The sequence below is a fragment of the Leopardus geoffroyi genome, chromosome C2 (genome assembly GCF_018350155.1).
Source record: "Leopardus geoffroyi isolate Oge1 chromosome C2, O.geoffroyi_Oge1_pat1.0, whole genome shotgun sequence".
Taxonomy (NCBI): domain Eukaryota; kingdom Metazoa; phylum Chordata; class Mammalia; order Carnivora; family Felidae; genus Leopardus; species Leopardus geoffroyi.
The window spans coordinates 87894567-87911343 of NC_059333.1; the positions used below are offsets into that span (position 1 = coordinate 87894567).

The window sequence follows — 16777 nt, forward strand, 5'->3', positions numbered from 1 at the left end:
GGCAATTCTTTCCTAATCATTGATTAAACCGATCTCTAAAGACTTCCTTATGATTGTTTGTTATATGTAAGAAATAATATTATATTGTATTACATTATATTTTATAACACATAATTTTAGCTTGTTTAGATGGACTTTTAGCCAAGATCTGAACATGGGATTTCATGGTGTTGCACTGAACCTGCTCACAAACCTGAGGTGGACAGCAAATGGGATCATCCCTCCACCCACCATGGGTTGGTATATGTTTCCATTTCTCTATGGGCCTATTGAAATATCTCCTTCCTACTTCCTCCAAAGGACAGCCTTTTCTGCCTCAGGCAGAAATAGAAATATAGACCACGATGATGGAGACTTACCAGCTGTGCACAAGAAGCTGCCATCCAGTGCTGGAGAGGACCGAGCCTTGCTGCTGGGCTTTGCAATGATGGGCTTCTCAGTCCTCATGTTCTTCTTGCTTGGAATTACCATTCTAAAGCCTTTCATGCTCAGGTAAGAAACATAGAAAGGAGACCCAGAATTTTCAATTCGGATCAGATCCAAGCATAGTGGTAGAGAAGAGGAAGCTGGCTTTGGCCTCTTCAGCCCTCCTGACCACTGTCTAAAGGATGATAGAATCACCTGTTTCATTATCAGTGCTGGGAGGCAGTTGGGTGTAGAGAAAGGTGTGGTAACAAAGTGGAAGATACTCCTTTACCACTCCCCCTTGTCAATTTGAAAAGTACTTCCAACAGCTGATCCATAAATTAGATATGCATGGAAGGAATAAATTCTTCCTTTAACAAGCAGATATCATAGGGAAGGGTTAATTTAAGTCTTCTATGTGAACACAATAAAAGTTATTTAACTCTGAGTTTTTTGAGTTTGACAATATCTACCTAGCACATAGTAGTTGCTCAATAAGTGTTTCTTCCCTTTTGTTTTATTCATTATTAAATACAGCAAATAACAGTTACCATTTATTAAATATATACTATATGCCAAAATATACTATATTTTATCCTATTTAAATCTATAGCAAACCTATCATGGTAGCATTATTTTATCATTTTCATTTTATTTTTTTATTTTTATTTTTTAATGTTTATTTTTGAGAGGGAGAGAGAGACCACGAGCAGGGAAGGGGCAGAGAGGTGGGGAGACAGAGAACCCCAAGCAGGCTCTATACTGTCAGCACAGAGCCTGACGTGGGGCTTGATCTCAGGAACTGTGAGATTATGACCTGAGCTGAGACCAAGAGTCTGATGTTTAACTAACTGAGCCACCCAGGCGCCCCTTAATTTTCATTTTATAAATGAGAAAGCTGAGGCTCAGTCCAAGTAACTTGCCCAAGGTCACCTAGCCAGTAAAGAACTTGCCTGTCATTTTGATATAAGACTCCTGGTCTCCTAATACTTAAATGAAGTTTGTAGCAATGGGGGTGGGGGATGGGAGGTTTCATTAGGGCAGGGGAGGAGCTGTTTAATTTTGGAGGATGCCTTTTACAACATGGGGTACTTTGAGGGAGGGCAGTATTGGGTAGGGGGACAGCAAGGGGCACTTTCCCTTTTGTTAGCCAAAGAGTGATAGAAGGCCCAGGGAGAATAGGGAGAGGGAGGCCTAGGAGTTAAGAAAAAGGATCACAGAATAGGAAGTAGGTGTCCTGCTTTTGTTATTTATCAGATTCATCTCCTTCCATTCCTAAGTTACTATTAGGGCAATAGTGTGGAGGTCACCATCACTACAGAACACAGCGCCACTATTAGAAGCATTCAGGATAATTTTCCCTCTGGTATTATCACCATGTTCTGCTTCTCATCATCCAGATTACTTTTATTTAGTAGACACCAGGAAACTTATATGTGGTTATACTTCCTTCATTGCTTTGGCTGCTAGGAAGCTCAGAGCGAAATTTGTGGCCCAGTTCTCATAACTGTAGGGGATCTTACGGTTTTCAGTTTACGTGCTTTACCTTACTCTTGACTTCTAGCTTTCTACCTTCCTTTTTCTATTACTCCATTATATGTAGAGAGATATCTATTGCCTATCTCTGTCTACCTACCTACCTACCTACCTGATCATCCATCCTTCCTTCTATCCATCCATCCATCCATCCATCCACCCATCCAATCATCAATCTAGCTGCATTACACATACCTATGTAAGCTGAATAAATTGTGTGTGTGTGTGTGTGTGTGTGTGTGTGTGTGTATGAGTGTGTGCGCACGCATGTGTGTGCATGTGCATGAGTGCTTGTGTGCAGGTCCAGGTCAGATTATTTTCTAAAATGTGATAATTTGGGAGATGTTTTGAGGATACCTTCTGCAACCTGACACCAAACTGTTGCTTGTATTTAAATTTTACTTTGCTAAGCATTTCTGGAAATTGTTTGCTTAAAGTAATTGAGTGCTTAAGAGTGGTGAGTTCTCATCTGTCTCTTGCCTTGTGATTTTGTGCCACCTCAGAGAGTGGTTTTGCTCCATGGAAGATGGCCTGCTCCCACGCCCTTCGACCATCATCTCTCAATCAAATGATGGATTTTGTCTATTTGTAGACAAATAGACACACAGTGCTGTTGAAAGAACATGCTCATGTTTCCAGCTCTAAATACATGCCTGGTTCCAGGTGCCTGGGTGTCTCCATTGGTTAAGCATCTCTTTTTTTTTTTTTTTTTTAATTTTTTTTTTCAACGTTTATTCATCTTTGGGACAGAGAGAGACAGAGCATGAACGGGGGAGGGGCAGAGAGAGGGAGACACAGAATCGGAAACAGGCTCCAGGCTCTGAGCCATCAGCCCAGAGCCTGACGCGGGGCTCGAACTCACGGACCACGAGATCGTGACCTGGCTGAAGTCGGACGCTTAACCGACTGCGCCACCCAGGCGCCCCAAGCATCTGACTCTTGATTTCAACTCAGGTCATGATGGTGCGGTTTATGAGATCGAGCCCCACATTGGGCTGTGTACTGACAGTGCAGAGCCTGCTTGGGAGTCTCTCTTTCTCCCTCTCTGCCCTTCCCTTTCTCTCTCTTTCAAAAAATAAATAAGTAGACTTTAAATATGTCCCTGGCTCTCCCTGAGAGAACTGGCCTGACCCTTGTGCACAGGAAGAAATATACTGCTCTCCATAATGGAGCTTTCTGAAATCTTCAAGGAAGGTTCCAACCACACTCAGTTCAGCATTTGATTAGGATTCAGAGAGCCTAAGTTCTGACACAGACAAATAGGCAACTCTAAAGAATTATTTTAAGATGCCTAGTCTAAATAAGTACAGAATTTAATTTTGTGGAAAAGCAGCTGGTGTTAAACCTGTGAAAGAACCTTATTTTTCATATTTGTATTTTCACTTGCCCAACATTTTATTTATAAAATTTATAAAATATATATAAAATATATTTATTTAAAAAATCCAATGATTTTTTAATGCCCTGGGCCTTGAGATTATTTTAAACTGCACTGTGTCTCAAGTTTATTATATTAATACAGAAAAATGTTTACTTATGGCCAAAGATCTTAACAGGAGAGCAGTATGAATCCAGCTAAATGAGACTTTTCAAACATTCTAGACTTTAGAATTTGCTAATCTGACTTCTTGTGTTGAAGTCACCAGGAAGTAAGGTCAGGGACCCACCTGAGTGTGAGTGTGAGGGCCCCGAGGAATGGACCTGTACATTGTCAAGCATTTCTTCTTACCCTCCTTTACTTTATCTAGGACTTGTTCTCTAACAATTTCATACATATTTGTCTTTTCAACACCACCACAAAATTTTCGTGGGCAGGAATTTTGTCTACCACTTCTCATGGCACCTAGAACATTCTGTGCATGTAGTATGTGTGCAAATACACAAGGAATGTTTTCCAAATCAAACTTTCATTCAGTACAACATGTATTGAGCCTCTGCTATGTGGGAGGCATGGTGCTTCTTGCTTTAAGGAACATGAAGATGAATAGGATATAGCCCCTCACCTCAAGGAACCTACTGACAGTGAAAACACGGTAAGTTTTCTGAGACATTCCTTCTATGATTTGTATTTGCCTCTTTGGAAGTAGAATGAGTAAATGGAATTGTACCTTGTTACTAGAATTCTATATTGACTAAGGGTCACATTGACTGTGGGTGGAACCTTCCAAAGGCACATTTTCATCAGGACGGGCCAATGGGTGCATCTTGAGATGATAAGGAATGGAAGAGGATAAGATTTCTGAGTATGTGGTTACAGTAATATTTGTCAAAGCATGGTTCACCAAATACCTGCATCTTAAATACTGCTGAATATACAGATTCCTGGATTCCAACTCAGATCAACTAAATCCAAATCTCTGGGTGTGAAGCCTTAGAATCCACAAATACTTCACTCTTAACAAACTCGCTCAGGTGATTCTGAAGTTTGAAAGCCACTGCTCTAAGGGTTGGTGTAGTAAGAAATATGCCAAGGGGATCATAACTGAGATGAAACTTAGCAATATGCTGTTGTTTCTCTCCTATCTCAATGTTCCCTAATCATTATGTACCTTCTGTAATGGTTCCACATTCCCTGGAAATAGACACGTCTTGGGTTATCACATTACAACTATAAAAGTAAATTTTCTAGAGGGTGAAGATCATTTATCTTTTGCAATGGAAGCATTCAGAGAGAAGAGTCGAACTGTACTACCATCCACACTCATATCACGGACGACTGGATGGACTGCGCTTTCCCCTGTGGTGTAGGCTGCCGAGGCCGGGGCGAGTACCCATGTCTTCAGGTGTTTGTGAACGTCACCCATTCAGGTCAGAAAGCTCTCCTACATTATAATGAAGAGGCTGTCCAGATAAATTCCAAGGTAATGTCAAGTTCATGTAATTAAAGAGTTCTAATTACAGCTGCCCTTCCATGCCAGACTGTCCCCTGCAGGGTGCAGTACCCAGGACCGTCTCTGGCAGTAAACCCGTTTCCTTCCAGTGAACACCCCTACAGTGGTCAGATCGGGATAAATGAAGCTAAAGGCATTCTTGGAGGAAAAATGGGGGTTATAGAATGGAAAGGAATCATGCCAATTTCACACACTGGTGTCTGGAATTTACAGGCTGAGCCAGTGGACAGAGTCATTTGTAGGCAGTTTTACTTGTGGAAGCCCAACTCCCCATTGTATCAAAAATGTTAAAATGTACTCAACCCATCTTACATCAAGTAAGCAATTTTTATTATCAAAATAAATGTAAAAATTATTATAATTTTGATTTTAATACATTTCTTGATTGGTTCATATGATGTATAGTGTACATTCTCACCTAACTATGAAAGTTAGGTTGCATCAGATTAGTTGACATACTATGCTTTGTTGTCTTTACTTAGGCACTTAATCAATCTGATGACCTCGGTTTTCTATTTTGGATGCAATAGTTTTTAAGGCCTCAAACATTTTTGTAGACCCTAAGCACAGTGCCTCGAGTGCCTAGTGGATATGCTAAAAAACCTCAGGCATTTTTGAAAAAAAAATCACCAGCTGACATATCCCTTCTTCACTGGTTCTGCCACCCAGGAACCAAAGCCCATGTAGGACCCTTCTCCGTGGGCCTAGGGCAAAGGCTTCAACATGCTATCCTCTAGGGAAAGATTTTACTGTAGGAAATCAAGACAAAGATGATAGAGGCATTAATAGGTGTTGAGAACACATAGTGAGCTCAGCAGATATTTGTTGAATGGACAAAGACCAAGGGGGCCTGCATGGTCCTTATGAAGCTGGTCACTGCCTCTTCTGAAATATTTGTATTCTAAGAATCCCTTTCCACATTTCTGCATAGTGCCTGGAAATGGCCATATCACTCTGTGCCCTCCTGCCCACACTTCCCCATGAGCTTTACAACAGCTTCCATTAGCTTCTGAGATTGCAACTCTCCACGAATAGCTTCAGTCTGAAGCTCTTTCAGAATGAAAACTGTTGTTTAAATGCTTGGTTTGGGGGACAATGCCCTCATCTTTCTTCTTCTTCCATATTCCTAGTGCTTTTACACACCCAAGTGCCACCGAGATAGGAATGATTTGCTCAACAGTGTGCTGGACATAAAGGAATTCTTTGATCACAAAAACGGGACTCCCTTTTCATGCTTCTACAGTCCAGACAGCCAATCTGAAGATGTCATTCTCATAAAAAAGTACGACCAGATGGTTATCTTTCACTGTTTATTTTGGCCTTCACTGACTCTGCTAGGGGGTGCCCTGATTGTTGGCATGGTGAGATTAACACAGTACCTGTCCCTGCTGTGTGAAAAATACAGCGCTGCACTCAGAGATGAGGTAGGTGGCAAAGTACCTTATATGGAACAGCATTGATTCAAACTGTGGAGTGTGGGGAGGGACAAAGAAAGGGGCAGAAAGATCTTAAGACAGTGGCCAGATTAAAGTCCTGGCCTTCAGATAACCTGCAATTTTTTCACCTGTGGACCTAATGACGCCTGCTTGCAAACTAACCACGCAGAGGCAATTCAAACGAAGTACATTTCTTTTGGGAAACATTTTAAAAAAGCCTCACTATGTATTCCATTTATTCTGTGAATACATACAAACTCACCATCTTTTTTCTACCCCACATTTCTTTCCACATGAGCTAAGGAAGTGCTTTTTGTCTCCACATGGCGAAATGAGCTCACAGTAGCTGTGCTTTATCTAATTTCAGCTCTAGCCGAACTTGTCCGCGTGGAAGTAAATGATGGAGGGTATCTAACCTATTGAGTACTGAACAGCCAGCCTAGGTCTATGCAACACAGTTTACATCAAAACATTTCCCAAAAAAGTGCTTAGTGAAGAACAGGTCATTCACTGTTAGGAAGATAATAATCTGGTAATTTCAAAAAAAATGTGGGCCATTTTGCTTCACCATTCATGATAAAGGAAAGCTGCTCCTAGCAAATGGCACTGAGTTTAGAGTTCTCTGTACTTAACCTTGCCATGTACCATGTAATTTTTCTTTCAGCAACATTCTCCTAGTTAATTATGCTTTCCATAAGCTCATTTTCTTCTTTGTGCACATTCTGGTGGGGGTGGGAGAGATGGCCAGAAACGTGAAGTAGGGAGAAGCTGTATTGGATGGAATTTAACATTCATCTCAGATAATCTGCAATTGTAGAAAAGTCCCACGTGGACAGTCAGCAAACATCTGTACTTTAATGACTCAACCCTGGTTATTAACTAATGAATGTCACAAGGCTCTCCCAACAAGTGCTTTCCAGAGTAAGCTGAATTGGGAATTGAAAACATGTATTTGTTCTGAAAACCAATGTGCCTCAAAGTATCTCTTCAATTTTACTAAAAAAGTTTTACATCATGGTCCACAGAAAGAATGAGACTTTGAAGCAACTTTTATATGCAGATGTAATTAAAACAGAAATTTTGATTCCAAGTAAATATTATGCCTTTTAGCAGTTTATTTCAAATCACAAATTACTGAAGAGACTGAATGATTAAATAGAGCAATATTGACTTGACAAGTAATGAACAATTTTGGTACTTTCTCCTCCTCCTAGTGTGGAATAGTAGAAAACGCATGTGTTTCAGAGGATTTATTTGAATTCATAGGTCATAACTACAGCTTTTCAGATACGTATCCCCTGGAAGTTCAGCTGAACTGAAATGAAGGTTCAAGCCTCTCTCTTCTCATTTATAAAATGGGGATAATCTCTTCCTTCATGGGGTTAAGGAAGAGACAAGGTAGAGTATATAAAACACCTTAGTTTCTTGCACCTAGTAAAAGTGCTCAAAAAATGTTAGATAAATTTTTTTTTGCTAAGTTTCAATATTCAGTCAGCCTTATCCCTCTTTTGGGTATGTATCCAAAGGAAATGGAATCAGTATCTCCAAGAGACATCTGTATTCCCCTGTTCATTGGAGCATTATTGACAATGGGCAAGATATGGAAACAACCAGTGTCCATTCACAGATGAATAAATTGTGATCTTACACACACACCCACACACACACACTGTACACACATATGTGAGGTGTGTATACATATACACAATGGAATATCATTCAGTCTTAAAAAAGGAGATCCTGCCATTTGCAACGGCACAGATAAACCCAGAGGGGATTATGCCAGTAAAATAAGCCAGACGTAGAAAGGAAAAAACTGCATTTCACTTATATGTGGAATCTAAAAATGTCAAATACACAGAAGCAGAGAGTAAGATAGTGATTACTGGGGGTGTAGTCAGGTAGGGGAAATGGGGAGATGTTAATTAAAATGTACAAACTCTGTTTTAAGATGAGGTCTAGAGATCTCACGTACAGCACGATTATGGCAAGAATACTATATTGAATACTGGAAATTTGCTAAGAAAGTAGATTTCAGGTAGTCTCATCACATAGACACACATACACACAATGTGAGGAGATGATACATTGATTAGCTTGACTATAATCATTTGCTGTACATGAATATCAAATCATATTGTACACCTTAAATATATACAATTCTCATTAAAAAATAAAATAAATTCAGTCAGCCTTGGTACCTTTCACTGGACAGCCGGTTATAGGGGCTAGCATAGGGAGCTGTAGGAGAGCATTCCTTCCCCTTGTCTTGGCGAAATATAATATGCATTTAAGATTCAGAACGTGCTGCTTAAAAGGTTGCGGTAAATTATTTTGTATACCAAAGACTTTCCTGAAATAAAATAGATGTAGGCACACATATTTTAAGTCATTCTACAAATTGAGATTCTATAGATTTCTAAAGGGCAGATCTCTATTCCATTTCTTAGTAAGTTTTGACACCCATCTAACAACGTGCAGTTCTTGGGATTTTTCTCCTAACAAATTCAAAACCACTCGTTTAAAGCCTAAAAAGTGTGTGAAAGTGTGAAACCTAGTGTTGCAATTACCAGTTTTCCACTCATACAGTGCGGCTACTTGGTTCATCTCGTAACCTCATCTCAGGAAAGAGGAACATTATGCTTGGAGAACAAAGTCCATTTAGAATAATGTTAATTCAAAGTCACGCAAACCATTTGGCAAAGAAACAAAATGTGAGCAATCATTTGCTGTTAATTGCTTAGAAGTACAGAGTATCAACACTCACATGTATGTACTGGTCCAAGTACAGACTCCCCTTTTGCAAGGTTTACGATAACTGAAAGTAAAATCAGTTTGCTTCTAGCCCAACCTCACTTCTAGGTTCTGGTCTTCAACTGACTTGAAAAAAAAGTCTGTCTGCATGTACAAACACATTCATATGTATATGTGTATGTTTCTGCTTGAAACACAAACATACAATTCTTTTTGCTTAAAGGAAATGAATATTCAAACAGATATTTCTCTAATATTCATTACTGGGGCAGAAAAATTGCTTTTAAGGCATAATAGTTTCAGGTTTTCAATCAACTATTCTTAGTTGTTACTGATCAGAACTCAAGTTCAGCTAAATTTTGATTATTAGCAACACCGGTTTGCTTGTAAGTATTCCAAAAAAATGGCAAAGTATAATTATCACAGTTTTTTGTTTAAAATATGTAGTACACTAAGGACTGCTTAGACACCAGTCATTTTTTTTTTTTTTTTTTTTTTTTTTTTAATAAACAGCGTGATGTTACAGACTGCAAAGTTAAAAGAAAAGCAGACATTGACAGTTTCTGATGAGCACAAACAGTAAGTGCAGTCACAGGCCAAACATCTTGCTAAGAACAGCAAGACTGGGAAGAGGTCTTAAATTTAGTGACACTGTATTATTCTATATTCTCAGTACAATAACACATGCATCTTGCTGTGTCAAACCTTTTTGGGCCATCAGTAAAAGAATATGTAAAAACATTTTTCTCCTAATGAATGCAGTATACCACAGGACTTCAATTCATTGAATGACAAAATAGAAATAGATTTGCTACAATTAAAAGGGGCCAAAAGAGGGTGGTAGGGGCTGTTTTTTGAAGCTTCCAAAGTCAACATTTGATGTGCTTGTAGTCTTCTTTTGGTAATGCCACATTCCCCAAGACAGTAAAGCCTTATGTTCCAAAAGGATATATTCTTTTAGATTGTATTCAACCCAAGGAAGTCTGAGGACTGAATCACATCAAAACTATCAATTGTATTTGACTTAGGTTCCATAGCCAAAAGCGTTTCTAGAAACCACATGAAGTCCAAGCTCTCCAACCACTCTTCAGAACATATATTAAATGTGATAGGGGCTTTTTTTTTTTTTTTAAATGAAATTGATAGATCATGACTACATTTGTAAATTCATACTTGAATTAATAAGTTTAGTCTTATTAAAGATATTTTGAGAAAATATAAAACAATGAAATTTTTCTTCCTCCTTGCTTAACCTAGGAGTAACAAAAATAAGAATCACCTAAAAATATACATGGCTCTTAGCATAACCACAAAATTATTGTAGTGACAGATTAAATAAGGTTTCAGATAAGATTTAAGACTTAACTGGCTTACAAAATGCATTAAGAAAACCTTTCCATACTTACCAACATGAAGAATGGAGTCTACTGTTGGTAGTGAAAATCAGTTACCTAAACTACACTAAACGTACAATGGACTGATCCCCTCCCCCCGCCCACCAACCGCCCCCGACCCCCTACTAAAACTCATATGATCATTGTGTAAAAAGTGAGAAAATTTCCTTATGGCTCATAACTGTCACTTTATGCTAACTAGCACGGCTGTAATATTAACATGTCTAAAACTAAGGAAAAGGAACGACGCTTCACTGATAAAAAGAAAGTGTAAAACCTTAATCAAGTGAAATACTTGGATGAAATAAGTTTATTTAAAAACTAACATCCCAACTCGGGAAACTCCTAATGAATTCTAAACACTTCTGAGCTTTAGAACCTGATGCTTACACCTTTTATGAACGACACTTCTTGACTAGGACTAGCGAGCAGTGTGTAGGCAAATAGAAATGTGTGCAGATATACACACACCAATTTCACTAATAATAAAGAAAAGGAAGACAGCTAATTTCGAATGCCGAATTCAAGAACCTAGTACCGCAAACCTTCTGGCGCTGTAGCCTTTTCCATGGCTGGAGCAATGATTAAATTTTAACCAAATTTTTTTCTTAATGTCTCCAATGCCATTAAAAACAAGGTATGCCAACTCTGACTTTTTATAAATCTAAACTACAGTGCTCTGGAAATTTCTGTAACATCAGAGCCTGGTATTGAATTGTGACTCATTTACTTTTTTTTCTTATTAACCTTCTGAGGTAGAGTTACCAATCCAATTTTATCAGGACCATAGTTATCTTGAGCTAAACCCCATAATCTTTTCAGAAAATGAAAATAACTTTGTAAAGAAAAGAAAAAAGGCTTTCCAGGCCATGGCGCGTAAGATACATTTATAATTTTAATGTAACAATTAAAAAATAAAAATGGTTTGTGTTTATATTTTAAAAAACAGCCCAGCTGTATTTCTCTGTCACCAATAATTGTTATCTGAGGATCCTGTCCATGCTGAGTTTTATACTTCAGCCCTCACAATGCCGTCCTTGAGGAAGAGTTATTTCCCTCCTGGTATGCACAGTATACTCACAGCTTTCTGCCTTGTCTTTCGAAGGCCCCGTCTAAGGCTTCCCTTAGAAGCGCCTCATCTGAGCAGGATGGGCACGAAGAATGTAATTCATTCAAACAGACTCCCCCTCTTCTTCTGCCCCCTCCTTCCACATTCCCCTCTTCTCAAAAACATCTGAAGTATGAAAGTTGTTTTTAGATAGGAGAAGCACCACAATCCATTAACACCGCATAGGGTCTTTAAACTCAATATTTTAGTGATGTCTTGGACATCAAAATCGATTTTTAAGGTGGATTCCAAGTATGTGGGTCCAGCCCAGGTCTGCAGTTTGTGTAGACATAGAAACAAAAGTCAAAACATTCAGAAAAGGTTAACCTGCTGACTTTAAAATAATGCTGGAAATCAATTTTTTTTTTTTTTTCGAAGAGTTGGCAAGCATGGGCTATTGGGTCAGAATAGGAATTAAATGGATTTATAAAATCGTGAACAAACAAATCCAAGTTTATGTGTTGTGAAATTTCCATGGTTCTTTTAAAACAGATAGGCTGCTCATAATTTTTTTATGATGCTAGATCGCTCAATTTTTGATGGAAAAAGAATACAGATGGACTGTGTTTTACCTATGTGAAAATCACCAATCCATTTAAAATAAAATCCAAGAGGGTATATACATTCTAATCAAGTCATTGATTATTTTCCTGATTAATAAGAACTACACTTTACACAAAATACTTTATCAGCAGCTGTTTTCATCAAAAACCAATAGTCATAGTTTCACAGTTGAAAAAATTACACATTAAAATATTTTACAATTCATTGTATATTCACCAGGTTCCCATTTCCTAAAGGGCTTATAATATAAAGCAGATTAGAAGGGAAAACCTCAAAGTTGATTACTTTGACACTGAGTTTTACAGAGGACACTAAGAACCACAAAAAGCTTAGGTTCTATCAGAAAATAGTGACCAAATTCCATTCTTCTTTAAAAAAATCCAATTAGAAACATCTTTTTTAAAAACCAAATTCTACAATATGATTAACAGATTTCAAATTAACAGCAGTCTAAAAATCTTCAAAATAAATGATTCTGTATAGCTGAGAATATGATAAAAAGTTAAAACATGATTTTCAGATTATATCTTACTAGAATGTGTTTAAAATTAGGTTTTATTTTCTTTAGGTTCTTTAAACCTGCTTGGTTTTTTTTTTTCCCTCCGAAAGTCATTGAAGGAAGTTATTTCTCAAGTGACCAAATGAGACTGTCGAGTCAACAGTGGGTTATACCACATTCAGTGACAAGAATGGTCGGCCACAGGAACTGACCAATCCATTGGGGGGGGGGGGGGTGACCAGACACTCCACTACCTGGAAACGGCTTACCGTTGACTTGACATCTTAGTCACCCCATGTAGCATTCAATTCAATTTTTGGTTCTTTGCCTTCTGAGCACTACCTGGCCTTTTTTTCTTATTTTTAATGTTGTTTGCTTAAACTCCGCTTGGATTTGTTTAAAACTTACTTTGCTTTTAGCGAAATCACTTAACCTATAGAATCTTAATTCTTAGTAAAATTTGTCTACGCTTCTTCAAACAGAATTAACTTGGTTGTAATAACTATTGAAAATAAATGTAAATGATGAAATAAGCTGTGTGGCTTGTGTTTTAATGGTGGAGAGGTCCCGGGGGAAGGGAACTATCTGGGCTCATGTGAGAAATGCACAAATTATATACATTTTGTGCAAGGAAGCTCAAAGCTTTTTTGGCACTCGGGTAAAACGTGGTTCTTGGTTAAATCTCCAGTTTCTACCATCAGAGTTTCAGATTTGTACCATTTCACTGAGTTTTCCTGTAATTAATCCCTGACATAGAAAAGACTGGGATGTTAGCATGTGTTAACTGAATATATCTAAAAGGCACAAAATATTAAACAAATTTTAATAAGTTATGAAACCTCTATCTGCAAAAGAATCTATTTGGCTTCCTGCTTAAAATGGGAGTTTAAATTCTTCTTAACTATTCCAAGACAGTTTACAGAAGTAAGTTCCCCTAATTTTCAAATTTATTTTTCTTGTTGGCAATATTATGTACATGCTTTAGTGAAGTACCTAAATCTCCAATAATTAGGCCCTTTAAGGGTTCTAAAACAGCCAAATATTAAGAGTATTTGTATTAGAGTCCCTTGTTCGCTATTCAAGACTTCTATTATAGGTAACTGATTTCATAAGTGAATATCGTTTAAGTGATGCTGTTTTACTAGAGTATATAATATACACTTTTTATAAAGTTGTATTCCAATAATATGCCTAATCTAGAAAACTGTCAGTAAATTATTGCACTTTTTCTGGTGTGGCACCTGGACGTTTGCTAAAGCTATTTCCTAGGGCATTAATCATTCATTTCAAATACTGACTAAAATAACAGATTCTAGAGTGATGACTAGCATTAGCCCCTACATCTTGGGTTAATGTTTTCCAAAGTGTTTAAGAATGCATCCTGTACTCAAATGCAATTTAATAAAGTTGAAGAGTGAGCCCTAACCGCTTGGAAATGGGACATGGTCTTAAAATGGTTTAAGGTCCTACTTTTATTATCAAGATATTGCATAAACAGCCTAAGAAGGTAGAAAGTTCATGGTTTCTATTCCCCCATATTATAAAGTATTATTCATGAGCATACCTGGGTAGAGGGGCTGAAGCAATCAGGAAGATATGCTATATAGTGTCAATTTTGGTAACTAGTTTCATGATTGAGGCATTATCAACTATAAAAGAAGGTGGAAAATGGGGGATTCATATGAAAACAAATAAAAGGAAAGAGGATGAACTGTAATCTGTTTTCCTTATGTAGTTATACACTAGTCATTGGTATAAATGGGATAGTGCCTGAGCCTCACCCACGGACCGAGAGAAAAGCTGACCATGCTGCTACGGACAATAAAAAATTTGGGGTGCAAAACAATGCATGACTATGGGACAGATCATGTAAATAAAGAATATATATTAATGATAGTTTCTATAATATAAATAGCCTTTAATAAAAAAAATAATCTTTTTAATAACATTAATACTCACTTCTATTTTCTGGAAACATGCATGAAAAATGTATTCAATTCAATTGCAAAAGGAGAAAAAAAAATCAACCTAAGGCGAATACTGTACAATTCTGGAGCAAGAGCTTTTCCTGCTCATTCTTTCTCTATGATGATTATTGTACTCTGTGGGAGCCCAGAATTTCCCTGGGAAATAAGAATCAGATTCTTGTAAATACTGTCCAGAAAAAAAAAACAAAACCCAAAAACACCACCTTATAACAGGTCTCATTTGTGACTGCTTCCAAAACTTTGCAGATAAGACCCCATATCGTCAAAAGGTTTGATTTATTAAAAAGGAAAAGTCTCTGGTGAAATCTCAAGAGTCCCTTCCACCCCAAGCAGTTTTCTTCATTAAACAAGGAGTCAAAAAAACCCACTTCAAACTATAAATTGAACAGCAATGGAAAAATAAGAAATCTTCATTATTTTCTAATCTTAATGCAATTTAACATCAAACTTCAGTTTCCTTGGACCTAATGCAATAATAGACTTTGTTGTGTCCACAATTTCAAAACATAGAACATTTGCAAGACAAAAAAAGAACATCATTCTTTTTCCTTCTCCACCATTTCTATATATTTTGGGGTTTTTTTTGTTTTGTTTTCTTTTTTAAAAAAAGATACAAACAATCTTCAAAGTTTACCTTTTTGGACTTAAGGCATAACATGAAATTGCGCATTATTCTAAAGCTTAATTTTGAAATGAACTAGTTTAGTGCTCTCAAACCCTGTTTGCGTTTACATTATTTAAATTATATAGTATTTTATTTCTGTTCTTGTGTAAATTCTAATGCTGTTCATGGATTGTGCAATTCCTATGCAATCAGTCTTTGCCTGTTGACAGTTATTAACAGTGCAGTATAGAATCCAGATAATGAGCTTTTGGTTTCTCAGTTATCATTTCAGTTCAAAGCATGCTGCTTAATTGTGTGGAAGATCCAATCCATTTTTGTTGTCCAGCCACCATGATGTGCATCATTCATTTGTTTCATGAAATATTCCAAAGCCTCTTGTTCAGTTTTATCTAAAGCTAGGGTCTTTCGAATGTATGCAATATCATCAAAAGATTGCAGTTCTGGCATTCCAGAGCCAAGCATCATTGAGAAGAGATTTATGAAGAGATTGGCATGCTGCCGAATAGCTAGATAAGCCTTGTAACACATCTCCTGAAACCTATAAGTAATAAGAACAGTTTCATCAGTATGGAACAAATGGGGTTAATATGTTCAGGTCTCTGCCCAAATGTCACGTCATTAGAGAGGCCTTCTTGGGCAAACCTATGAAAAATAGCATTTCTCTTCCCACTCCCCTTACCAACACTTTCTACTCTCTTTACCCCACACTAGAATGTAACCTCTGTGAGTCCATAAGGATTTTGTTTACTGCTTTATCACCAGCACCTAGAATGATGCCTGGCACATTAGCAGTTTACCAAGGATTTATTAAATGTTTGAACTGGTCCATACTAAAGCCTTTAGGGTTTGGGCTACGGCCAGGATAGAGTTACAGACAAAATGAGATTTTAGAATTTAAAAGTACTTTAAGGTTTGAGATAGACTGATGATATACCAGAAGGTGGTAGGAAAAATTATGAATACACATGGTAATTACGGTTGACGGATTTCCTCAAATTGTAGGACTAAAAAATGTTGTCTTAAGCACTACACATTATTTGTCAATATAGAGAAGGTGTAGTCCAATCATTTAAACAACAGTAAATAAAAACTTTTAATATATTAAGAAGATTAAGAATCACTTAGGCCTTAATTAACTAAATAAATCATTTCAGGCCTTAGTTAACTTAATAAATTGTTTTCCTCCATTTTTCATAGCATTACACAACAAATAAATAAACACATTAAAATATTCAGTTATGCCAAAATGTTAACATTAAGTTGCTTGAAAAATATCACTTATTTTTGATAGAGCAGCAAGAATTTGGTACTTTGCATTTTTGATTTCTGGAACTTACCTTTCGAATTCTCTTGTCTTTGTGCATTCTTGGGCTCCTTTACTAATCACTATTAAGAAATCTTGTGTCAAAACAAACGGCACACGTTCCCGTTTATAACCAAATTTTTTCTTCTTATGATCCAAAAAGTGTCCAAAATCTATATGAAATAGCTTTCAAAAACAAATAATTATATTATAGTTTGACCAATGCAGAATACAATATCCTGAATTAATAAATTTAAGAATGCCAAAACATTTT

At 37.1% G+C, this 16777-nt stretch overlaps 2 protein-coding genes across 3 annotated transcripts in view; one reads left to right on the forward strand and one right to left on the reverse strand.

Moving 5' to 3' along the window:
• Nucleotides 1-56: 56 nt before the first annotated feature.
• Nucleotides 57-13246, forward strand: KCNMB3 (potassium calcium-activated channel subfamily M regulatory beta subunit 3). The gene is made up of 3 exons (XM_045502909.1): nucleotides 57-492; nucleotides 4604-4802; nucleotides 5963-13246. Exons 1-3 carry the CDS (start codon nucleotides 155-157, stop codon nucleotides 6290-6292), a joined length of 867 nt encoding a protein of 288 aa, XP_045358865.1. The 5' UTR covers nucleotides 57-154; the 3' UTR covers nucleotides 6293-13246.
• PIK3CA (phosphatidylinositol-4,5-bisphosphate 3-kinase catalytic subunit alpha) overlaps nucleotides 12206-16777 on the reverse strand; it is an 81129-nt gene continuing 76557 nt past the window's right edge. For both annotated transcript variants that reach the window (XM_045502904.1, XM_045502905.1), the window contains exons 20-21: nucleotides 16538-16689; nucleotides 12206-15738 (exon numbers count right to left, since the gene is read on the reverse strand). In XM_045502904.1, the coding sequence (XP_045358860.1) occupies nucleotides 15468-15738; nucleotides 16538-16689 (423 nt within the window). In that variant the 3' untranslated portion in view covers nucleotides 12206-15467. The remainder of the gene's footprint in view (nucleotides 15739-16537; nucleotides 16690-16777) is intronic.